This window comes from Carlito syrichta, unplaced genomic scaffold, assembly GCF_000164805.1.
Source record: "Carlito syrichta isolate Samal-C Ts95f unplaced genomic scaffold, Tarsius_syrichta-2.0.1 Scaffold304483, whole genome shotgun sequence".
NCBI lineage: Eukaryota > Metazoa > Chordata > Mammalia > Primates > Tarsiidae > Carlito > Carlito syrichta.
The window spans coordinates 132425-143699 of NW_007248579.1; the positions used below are offsets into that span (position 1 = coordinate 132425).

Consider the following 11275-nt stretch of genomic DNA (forward strand, 5'->3'; position numbering starts at 1 on the left):
GCGATCCTCTCGCCTCAGCCTCCCAAAGTGCTGGGATTGCAGGCGTGGGCTGCTGCATCCGGCCTGGTTCTCGGAGACCATGTGGTTCAGTCTCTCAGTTTTATGGTTTGTTGCATCGAAAGCTTCACCATTCGATGGCCCACAGACTGGCCTGACCGCACCTCCTGCCACCACCCGCTCAGAGAAGAACTGGCCCCGTATCCACCTTCACCCGCTCAGATGGAGCTCCTGGGACTGCGGCAGGCGGCCAACTTGTGGGCCCTTTGGAGCTGCGGCCCTGCCAACCCGGAGCTGGCCTTGAGGGCCTCAGCTTACATCGTCCTTCCTGTCACCATCCCCGGGTTCGAGGCAGCGCTCAATGCTGGCTCGCCCACAGGGAGCAGAGGTGCTGCGGGCTGACCCAGCCAGGAGGCCGGCCTCTGCCACCCAGGGCTCCTGATGGTTACCAGCCAAGCACAGCCAGGCATTTCTGGTCTTTATTTGTTTGTTTGAGTCGGGGTCTCACTCTGTCGCCTGGGCTGGAGGGCAGTGACATGCTTGGGTCACCACGGTCTCGCGCAGCTGGGCTCTGGCAATCCTTCCACCTCAGCCTCTCCAGTAGCGGGAACTGTAGGCATGCGCCATCACACCCAGCTAATTTTTTGATTTATTTTAGAGATGAGGTCTCGCTAAGTTGTCCCCGGCCAGTCTTGAACCCCTGGGCTCAGGCAATCCTCATGCCTCGGCCGTCCAAAGAGCTGGGATGACAGGCACGAGCCACCACGCCCAGCCCATTGTCCTAAACCAGGTGTGCTAGGGAACTCGGCTTCATGAAGAGCTCCGAGGAGTGTCTGGTCTCTGAGCAGGCATGCTTCCCTGGGTGGGGTCTCTGCAGGTGGGAATCGGGGGACGGGCCCGGATGAGCTCTCTTACCTCAGTTTCCCTGCGGGTGGCTTGTGTGGTTTCAGCCCTGCCGGTAGGCGGAAGGAGGGACGGATGGAGACAGACAAGGACGCTGTGTAGGGCTGTGGGCATGACCAGCCTCTCTTGTGGTCGCTGTGGGCTGTGACCGCGGCAGGCCGTGGCTCCCGGCAGACAGGCCTGACCCGCCTGTGACGTGGGCACCGACTGCCTCATTCTCTCGCCAGAAGCCTCCAGTTTGGCTGGCAGAGTGGTGACCAGCTGCCCAACTGGACGGGGCTGTCTAACGTCACGGAAGACCCGGCGGTGCAGAGCGGCAGTGACTCCAGCTCCAGGTACAGACTCCGATGGGGCCAGGGAAGGGGGTTGCCCTGGGGACCCTGAGGGCCGGCCCCGCCGCCCCGCTGGGCCCCCGGGAAGAAGCAGGCTTGTTTCGGAGCTCACAGCCTGCCTGCTTGGGTCCCTGCCGGTCCCCCTTAGCTTAGGGTGGGTGAGTTTGCGGGGCGAGAGGCAGGAGCTGTCGGCCCTCCTGTCGGGAGGGGGTGGGAGTCTTGGCCTCAGGCCTCAGGCCTCCGTCTGGGGCTGGGGCAAGAGCTCGGCCTCACTGCAGGGATGTCAGTATCAGCTGGCAACTGTGCGCAGGGGGGTGTGTATGTATGGGGTGTGAGTGTAGGGGTGTGTATAGGAGGTGTGTAAGGGTGTGTGTGTGTGTGTGCAGGTGAGTGTGTGGGGGGGTATGTGTGTAGGGGTGTGTGTGTGTGTGTGTGTGTGTGTGTGTGTATGCAGGTGTGTGTGGGCAGCCCCAGGGCTGGCGTCCGCCGTTCCTCGACCTCCGAGCCTGCCGCCTGGTCTGCCTGCTGTGCCTGCCAGTGAGATTGCCCGTGGCTGGCAGGGCTGCCCCATCCAGAGGCCCTGAGACGTGACATCCGTGTCATCCATGGCTGCTCCTTGCACCCGTGTCCTGAGTGGAGCTGAAGTGGGTGTCGGGACTGCAGTGATGCTCACTGAGTGGGTGACAGTGGAGTGTTCGGGGACACCCTGCAGGACTCACTGTGGGCGTTTCTGGGGACGAGGCGGGGCGTGCTCCCTGGAACGAGTGTGGTGGGAACCCGCCAACCGGGGCCCCTGGGGCCGAGTGAGCAGTTGGTGCCTCCATTTTTGTTCTTCGGAGTCAGGGGCAGCGCTCAGATCCGCCTCCTGGGTTTTCGTGGCTGACGATTTTGACACCAACATTACATGGACCTGCAGCAGGGAGGCCATGGGGTTCCAGGGACCCCCAAGACTCCTGTTTTCATTCAACATGTGGAGAAAGCACAGATGTGGCTCTGGGTCAGGAGCCAGTTGGGTGGCTGTCCACAGATGGACCTGAGGGTGTGGGTGTCCGCACCATGGCCTGGACCTCAGGGAGTGAAGTGGCCACGCCATGGCCTGGGCCTGAGGCTGTGAGGCGGCTACACCGTAGCCTGGGCTGGAGGCTGTGGGTGGCCGCACCATGGCCCGGGCCTGAGGGTCTGGGGCTGGCCTTCGGGACCCAGTGTCTCCCCAGGAGCGTAGCAGGAGCGTAGCAGGAGCCCGCAGCGGCCCCCAGCCCTGGATGTCCCGGGGTGGGTCCACGGTTACCCCTCAGATGGCCGGCCTGCTGCGACCTCCCTCCCCACGTGGTCGTGTGCAAGGGCTGCTGCGACCTCCCTCCCTCTGGGCTGGAGCGAGGGCCGCCTCCCTGTGGGGATGCTGGGCTCCTCCGGAGGCTTCGGCTGGACGATGCTGATCGCGAGCTGGGCAGACCTGGAAGCTGCTTCTGGCCACGTAGGACTCGCCTTCCTCCCTCCTTCCACAGTGTGTCTCCAGTCCCCCGCCCCCGCCCCGTGCTCCTCTCTCCCATCATCCTGCCCGGTCTGGTCTGCCCCTCCTTCCTATTTTCCCCTCGTTCTTCCACATCCTTCCTCCCCTCGCCCCCGCCCCCCGACCAGGTCAGCCCTTCTCGCTCGTCCACTGGCCTCCGTCGGAGTCGGAGGCCCCTGGCCTCTGCCAGTTTGGTTTTGGAATCCAGGTGCGTGTAGCAGGACGCCAGCAGGCTGTGTTTCTTCTCTGGGAGCTGCCGTTAGGCCAAGAACTCTCTCCGTCACAGAATAAGTGTCGTGACACACCCCCAATTCTTCTGGGTCAGTTCTAAGGTCAAGTCTCAATGTTTTTTGTTTTTTGTTTTGTTTTGTTTTGTTTTTTTTGAGTTGGAGTCTCACTCTGTCGCCCAGACTGGAGTGCAATAGCCGCTCCCAGCCACCGCAGCCTCGACCTGCTGGGCTCCGGCGATCCTGCCGCCTCAGCCTTCCAAGTAGCTGGAATTACAGGCGTGTGCTACCACTCCCAGCTGATTTTTTGATTTATTGTAGAGATGAGGTCTTGCTGCCCAGACGGGTCTCGAACCCGCGGGCTTAGGCAATCCACCCACCTCAGCCTCCCAAAGGCGCGGGATTACAGGCTGAGCTACCAAGTCTCAATGTTTTTAGTCAGGGTCTCATTCTGTCATCCAGGCTGGAGTGCAGTGGTAGATCACGGCTCACCGCAGCCCTGACCTCCTGGGCTCCGGTGATCCTCCCTCCTCAGCCTCCCAAGTAGCTGGGACTACAGGTGCGTACCACCACGCCTGGCTAATGTTTTAAATTTTCTTTAGAGAAGAGAATTGCTTTCCTTCCAATCTGTTGAAGGAAGCAGAGTCTTGCTATGTTGCCCAGGCTGGTCTCGAACTCCTGGGCTCAAACAATCCTCCCACCTTGGCCTCCCAAAGTGCTGGGATTATAGGCATGAGCCACCGTGCCTGGCCAAGTCTTAAAAATCATTTGTTTTTTATTTTTTGTAGATATAGGGGATCTCGCTGTGTTGTCCAGGCTGGTCTTGGACTCCTGGCCTTGAGCGATCCTCCTGCCTTAGCCTCCCAGAGTGCGGGGATGAGGGCATGAGTCACGGCCCTCCACAGAGTGGACTTTTGCATCAGGCCTTCGTGGTGCGGGGTGGCCCACGGGCCTGGCCTGACCTGGCTCTGCCCACCCCTCTCCCCCCACCGGCTCCTGCCCGGCCTCGGCGCCATCGGCGTCTCAGGGTGTTCGGATTTCTCGCTGCTGCCTCCGATGGGACGCCGTCCCCTCCCCTGCCCCGTGCAGACTCGCGGTCCTCTCGCTGCCCTTCCAGGCACCCTCCCCCCATCCGGCGTTTCCTGTGGAGCCCGTGGCTGCGTGGCGCGAGGGCAGAGGAGCTGCTGATCATCCTCTGTCCCAGGGCGCCAGGGTGGGCTCCTCTCTGAGCTTGGCCCAAAGCAGCTGCTGCACAGAGCCGGGAGGCCCAGGCATCTTCTGTGCGTGAGAGAGGGGGGCCCTCCCCGCCGCCAGAGGGGACAAGGCAACTGTGGAGTAGTTGGTGTGAATCTGCGTAGTGAGGGCTGGGCTGGACAGGTTCCCTGGGGCTGCAGGCACAGAGGAGGGAGGCAGGGAGGCCGCTGGTGGCGGGAGTGACCTGGGCCGCCTTGACGTGTGTGTGTGGGCAGGGCCGGGAAGGCAGCGAAGGGAGTTCCACCCAATGGAGGAGGCGGAGGCCACAGGGAGCGGCTCCTGGCTTGGGCAGCTGGGGGTGCCACCAACCAGTGCTCGCGTAGGCACCCAGCGGCGTTCCCGGTTGTTGAGCTCAGTCTCACAGAGGCAAGCTTTTCGGGGCTCCCTGACCTGGCCTGGAATGCGAGGTCACCGCATTTGCATGCTTGCGGGAACATGCTGGACGCTGGTGCCGGGTGGGGGGAGGAGCGAGTCTCAGCCCCCCCCCCCAGCCAGGAAGGACCTCCAGGGTGTGGAGCGCACACCTGAGCTTCACAGCAGACTCTCCAGCCCCCCACCAGATGGCTCCCGTGACTCCTGGGGACGGAGGAGGGGACTGCGGCCCAGAGGGCAGGGGGACGTCTGAGGCTGCCGGCAGGGCCAGGGTCCAAGCCAGACTCCCTGCGGCTGCAGCAGCATCCCCCAGCAGCAGCGACCAGCAGTGGACAGCTGAGCCCTTTGCACCTCCGTCTGGCCCTGGAGAAGACTCTCGGGTCCTGGGAGATGCCAGGCTACAGTTTTGAGTCTCTGGCATCTGCATGTTTGCTCGAGGGTGGTCCTGTCTCAGGACGGCAGCTGCTGTGACTCTAGAAAGAGCACTGAGGTCTGAGGGGGGGCTGGGGGGGCCGGGGCTGGGGCTGCTTCCTGAGAAGACCCCGCAGACCTACGGCTGTCTGCCAGGGAGGGTGAGGGCAGTGCTTGGGAGCTGGTTCTGCCTCCCACTGTCCTGAGATTTCCCATAGTTCTGTTCTCTGGCGAAATGACCTTGGGCGAGTGTTCCGTGGCGGAGCAAGGCCTGCCTCACAGTGCTGTTGGGAGGATTAAAGGAGACAAAGTCAAAGGATCTGTTATCAGGCGACCACACACAGTGGTGCAGGGCGGGCACTGCGCAAGGATCCGCGCCAAAGAGTCAGGTGGGGCTGAAATCCAGCTTCCCTCCTAAGCCAGCCGCGTCATCGGCGTGCGGCTTCATTTACCTGGAGAAAAGGCACTTTTTCCTACTTGGCACCGAGAGCCTTCTGGGTGGGCATTGCCTCTACCCAGCGTGGCATCAGGAAACTACCCTGTGGTCTCTGAGACCCTGCACCAGGCCCGACAGAGGACAGGGGTCCAGCGTTCTGAGCTGGGGCAGCCTCCCTGCTCCCAGGGCTGGTGGAGGCCGACCGGGCGAGACACGAGGCTTCCCTGTTCTCTAGGAACCGGGAGCCTCTGGGATGGGGGCGTTGTTACAGGGCCCAAAGCATGACCTCACCTGGACCAGCCGGTGGGCGCCAGGACCCAGAGGATCGCGGGCCCCAGGGAAAGTGCCAGGGGGACCGGGCCACCAAGGGAGCTTAGGGAGGGCAGGTGGGAACAACAGAGCCCAGTGGGAGGAGGGGACGGCATGCCCACGTACCAGCCCCCACGGTCGCCTCTCTTAGGCCTTCCCCCTCCCACTTGGCAGAGGGACAGGCTGCGGGCAGGCGCGTGCTGGGCAGCTGCTGCCTGGTACCAGCGTCAGACGTGGCTGCGGGAGCCAGGCGACTTCAGAGGGAACAGCCCCGGGCTGGTTGTGTCTGTGAGGTGCCCCTGTGTGACACCAGTTTCCCCCCCTTGAAGCGGGTAGGGAGAGTGGTTCCAGAAGTGAGAGGGATAATTACGGGCAGGCTCCGGAGCCTGGGAAGTCCAGCTCTCCACCTTCTGGGGGCTCGAGGCCTTTGGAGGAGGGGCCAGGACTTAAAAGGGAATTTTCTCGAGATTTCCCACCATAAAAGGTTCATAACCCCATTGCAGAAAACTTATGAAAAGACAGAAAAGTATTTTAAAACCACTGTAATGCCGTCACTCTGAGGAGGCCCTACTCACGTGTGGATACAGTTCTTCCTTTTCCCAGCTGTGTGCGATTCTGGGAGATCCTAGTTCTGCAGCTTGCATTTTTATTTCATTATCATTGTTGCCATTATTATTTGAGTCGGGCCTCACTCTGCCGCCCAGGCTGGAGTGCCGTGGCATGATCACAGCTCACCGCAGTCTCAGCCTCCTGGGCTCAGGGGATCCTTCCACCTCGGCCTCCTGCATAGCTGGGACTGAGGCCCTCATCACCATGCCTGGCTGAGTTTCTAATTTCTTTCTGTAGCGATGAGGTCTCCCTCTGCGGCCCAGGCTGGTCTTGAACTCCTGGGCTTAAGCCGTGCTCACGCCACGGCCTCCCAGGGTGCTGGGATTGCAGGCATGAGCCGCGGAGCGTTCTCACGCGAGCGTCTCCCCGTGCCATTGGACAAAACGCCCCGGTGTCGCTCTGCTGTGGCGTAGGGGTCTCCAGCCCCCAGGGACTTCCGTGGCCCCTCCAGAGGGCAGTCCCCGTCCTGTCAGGAGCAGAATGGCCGCTTTTTTGGGCGGGGTTCGCGAATCTCCCTTTCCGCCTCTGTCCTGCTGCTGCAGCAAAACGCTGAGACTGGGTAATTCAGAACCGGCCGCGGTGTGTGTCTCACAGCCCTGGAGGCTGGAGTCCAAGGTCACTGCGCTCTGGGATCCGGCGTCTGCCGAGGCCCGTCCAGCTGCGTCCTCCGGCAGGGGAGGGCAGACGGTTCTCAAGGCTCGTCTGGAGAGGCCACGCCTGTTCTCGAGTGGCGCCATCTCGACCCAGACCAGACCCTGGGCACCGTCACGCGGGTCCGATCTCCGCCTGGGGATTCTGGGCCAACAGGACGTTCAGACCAGCACCTCAGTCTTCATCTCAGGGAAGGCCTGCAAGGCAAAGCCCAGGCAGGCGGGGAAGGAAGCGGGGACCGTCACCTCCGTTTCCCAGAGGGGAAGACCGAGGACGCGGCCCGGGCATGGGACGTGTTGGTGTGTTGGCAAAGTGGCTGCCTGAAGTGGTTCCAGGTTCCTGGGGCTTGCTCCAGTCTGTGGTGGTGAGACGTGTGGCTGGAAATGACCGTCATGAAATGGTTTTATTTATTTGTTTGTTTATTTTTTGAGCCGGAGTCTCCCTCTGTTGCCCAGGCTGGAGTGCAATGACACGCTCATGGCCACTGCAGCCTCTATCCGCTGGGCTCAGGCGGTCCTTCCGCCTCAGCCTTCCAAGTAGCAGGAACCACAGGTGTGCGCCACCACACCTGGCTAATATTTGATTTTATTGTAGAGACAAGGTCTTGCCATTTTGCGTGGGCTGGTCTCGAGCCCCTGGTCTCAGGCAGTCCTCTCACCTCGGCCTCCCTAAGTGCTGGAATTATAGGCATGAACCACCACGTCCAGCACTGAAGAGCTGGCTAGGAACAGGAGACACGCACGGGATGTCCTGCAGAGCTATGGGGTCTGAGGAGGCAGGGGCCCGGGGAAGATGTGGGCAGGAGCCTTCATGGGCACGGAGCAGGCGAGGCCGGGCTTGCAGGGTTAGGGCTGGCTGGTTTGAGTCACCCCAGTGGCCCTGGACCATCAGGACTATGCTGAGTTGTTGAGGACATGGCCCCAGGCAACTGGGGCAGGGACCCTTCCTGGGGCCGGGCATGGGGGCCCCCGGAGAAGATTCTAGATTGCAGATGACAGGTACACATGCAGGCGAGTCCTGTTCTGTCTCTAGGGTCTGCCTGGCTCTGGGAGCGGCTGTCCCTCCCGGGTGGACGGGACCCGGGTGTCAGAGCATCAGGGGCACATGGGTAGTATGTGGCATTTGCGCAGGGAAGGGTGACCTAGGGCGCCCTGTCCAAGCAGCCCTCAGGGCAGGCTTTGTCTGCCAGTGGCTGGGGGACAGAGAAGGGTGTCGCCAGCAGAGGGTGGCTTGTCCCGCCTCAGCCCAGTCATCAGCCAGCCTGTAGGCTAGGGGCAGGACTTGCTCCCTGGGCCTCCTGTGGCGTCAGCTGGTGGCCAGAGCTCTTTTGTGGCAGGAAAAAGGGGTCAGGCAGAGGGGAGTGAGCATTTCTGGGGCCCTTCCTGAGAGCCGGTGCCCTTCCGAAATGCCCCCAGTGTCTTTTCCCAACCCTGTCACGTCCGCACTGTGTCATTTTTGCCGATTTTTACAGGTGGGGAAGCCAAGGGTCAGAAGAGTGTCAGGCTGAAGCGACCATCTTAGTCTGTGTGGGCTGTGGTGATGGAACTCCGTAGACTGGTCGGCTGGTAGACAACAGACATTCGCTACTCTCAGCTCTGGAGGTGTGAAGTCCCAGGCCAAGGTTACAGACAGCCCTTCTCCTCTGGCTGTGTCCTCGCGTGGGGGAAGGGGCGCGCTGTCTCCTTGGCCTCTTTCGTAAGGGCACCGATCCCAGTCCTAGGGGCTCTGCCCCCGGGGCCCCCAGGTTCCCCACACCTTCACCTTGGGGTGAGGATTTTATGTGGATTTTGAGGGGGACACCGTGTTCAGCCTGTGGCAGTGGCTGTGAGGGACGGAGGGGTGTGAACCCCGTTCTGAAAGCCTCTCCTCCTAGAAGCCACCAGACCCAGGGCGCAAGTGACGCGGGGGGACTCTGGAGAAAGGGGGAGTGCGGGGGCAGCAGGGCGGAAACGGCTTGCGGGGGGGATGGCCGAGCGGAGGCGGGTGCTGCCTTCGTTCAGACTGTTTGAAGGAGAGAAGAGACCAGAGTCACACGGCTGACCTGGCCACGTCCGCTGTGTCTGCAGGTCCCGGGGATGGGGCTGCAGCTCCTCCCATGAGCTCGGGCGTCTTCTAGCTCTCGAGCGTCCTGGGCAGCAGCCCAGGGACTCAAGCGCTGGGTGACACCAGGTCTGGTTGCAGATGGTGACGGGACACCTGACCTTGCCGAGTGTCGGGTGCCTGGGAAATACACGAACGAGAGCTAAGGCCACGACTCCCGCTGTGGCCGGGGCTGACCCCTTGTTCTTGGCGGCAGGTAACAGCGTCCTTGGCTCGCGGGAGCAGTAACGGATTTGCTCGGGGCAGGCCGGCTTGGGGTCATGGGCGCTGGCGCTGGGGATGGGTGGGTCGCCCGGAGTGCACCTGATGAGAAAGGCATGGAGGAAGGCTCCACGCCCCACAGGACAGGGAGGCTGGGGCCAGCGGACAGCCTAGGGCCCCAAGCGCTGGTGATTGTGAAGCCTCCAGATTACAGCAGGAGAGAGCCAGCTTATTTTGTAAACAAGGGCCCATTTGTTGTGTGAAACGTTTGACTATTTTAAAAGCTATTTAAATACTTAATTACACTACCTTAACTATTAACTCATATGAAAATTATTAGGGGCAGATTTATATACCTGCAGTGTAAAAGCGTTGACTGTGAAGTTACATTTAAACATGCAATCTTGTTTTAATAGTAAACGATAACAAAACAGATACAATAACCACATTAATTAAATGCACATGTTTTTAAAAGCCACCAGTGTGCTGGGTGCGTGGCTTAGGACTTCCAAAGCAGCATGGACATTGGCTTGTTCACCTGGGCTCGGCGTGTGAGGGCATGTGGAGCACCTGCTGCCGTGTGTTGGGAACTTTCTGGAAGGTGCTCGAGGATTTCTGGCTTCCTGTCCTTGGCCCTGGCTCCCAGAGCCCAGCGCTGCTCCGGGCGCCCCCTCACTTCTGATTCTCAGAGACTACCTGCCGCGCGGCCACAGATCCCACAATGGCAGTGGTGTGTTGTGCGGCCACGGGTGACATGGTGGCAGTGGTGTGCTGTGAGGCCACAGATCTCATGATGATAGTGGCATGTTACAAGGCCACAGATCCCATGATGTTAGTGGCATGCTATGAGGCCACAGATCCCATGATGGCAGTGGCATGGCCCTGCCAGCTTCTTGGTTCCTGAGATCCAATGTGCCAGCCCCACTCACTGCAGCCTCCAAACAGCCATCAGGAAGAAGGAGGCCGTGAGGCGATGGCTACCCTGGCCTCTACGCTGGGCGGCCAGAAGGCCCTTGCCCAGGACACCAGCTGTCCTCGTAGCCAAGTGGCAGCAAGAGCTGCCGTGAGTCAGCCACGGGCTCTGCCACCCTCCCTCTGTGGGCCGTGGGTGAGTGAGTGGATGCCAGGGCCTATTCTGGAGGTGATGACTGCTGTCTTCACAGGCCAGTTGGCCTAAGAGTGGACACGCCCACCCACATCCAGGGTTTGTTCTGGCACGTGGCCTGTGGCCAGGGTTCCGTTCACATTGGTGGAAGTCGGTGTCGGCACCCTGCCTGAGGCAGCCGAGGGCCTGAGGGGCTGTAACAGGCCGGGAGCCGGCCTGCCTGGGCTGTCCCATAGGTGGACCCAGGCCAGGCCCGGCCCGGCCTTGCACCAATAGTGGCCTGGAGCCTGGCTGGCCAGCCTGTTTTCTCAGCTCCGAGTGGGAAGAGAGACACGTCTGTCTCAGCTGCGTCATGGTACGCAGGGACCACCTGCGCTGACGGAAACAGAAATGTGTTGTTGGGCAGGAGGAACCTCTGGACATCCTCCCAGGAGGGGCAGAAAGGGAAGAGGGGGCAGCCGGGCTGGACGCTCCCTGCCTGCTTCCCGGAGACTCTGCCGGGAGGCCTGGTCTCGCCTTCCTGATCGCTGTGCACGGAGCGCCCCCCTCCTTCTCTGTCTTTCTGGGGCAGGCTCCAACCAGACCTGCTTCTGCCTGTCCCTGGGCTGCCGGGGACTCATGCGTGGGGATGCCTGTGCTCCGGACGGTGGGGCCGGGAGGGACTGACCCTGCCTACACCCAGTAGCCCCACCAGGCCACCCGCTGGGGTGGGGTGTGCTTGACTCACTGCCCCAGGACACACACCCCGCGTCCCCCGCAGCCCCTGTGGGACCGGAACCTGGCCTGCCTCTCTGACCTCTGTTCCCTTGATTCCTAGGTATTTTGAATTCTATGAGGGGCCCCTTGAATACAACTCCA

The 11275-nt window shown here is 61.5% G+C and overlaps 1 protein-coding gene across 1 annotated transcript in view; it reads left to right on the top strand.

Annotated features, from left to right (window-relative positions):
• The first annotated feature begins 219 nt into the window (after positions 1-219).
• ST8SIA5 (ST8 alpha-N-acetyl-neuraminide alpha-2,8-sialyltransferase 5) overlaps positions 220-11275 on the top strand; it is a 37383-nt gene continuing 26327 nt past the window's right edge. Inside the window, exons 1-5 of the mRNA XM_021713352.1 lie at positions 220-341; positions 1128-1235; positions 2528-2706; positions 2871-2950; positions 5926-6044. Of these exons, the coding sequence (XP_021569027.1) occupies positions 220-341; positions 1128-1235; positions 2528-2706; positions 2871-2950; positions 5926-6044 (608 nt within the window). The remainder of the gene's footprint in view (positions 342-1127; positions 1236-2527; positions 2707-2870; positions 2951-5925; positions 6045-11275) is intronic.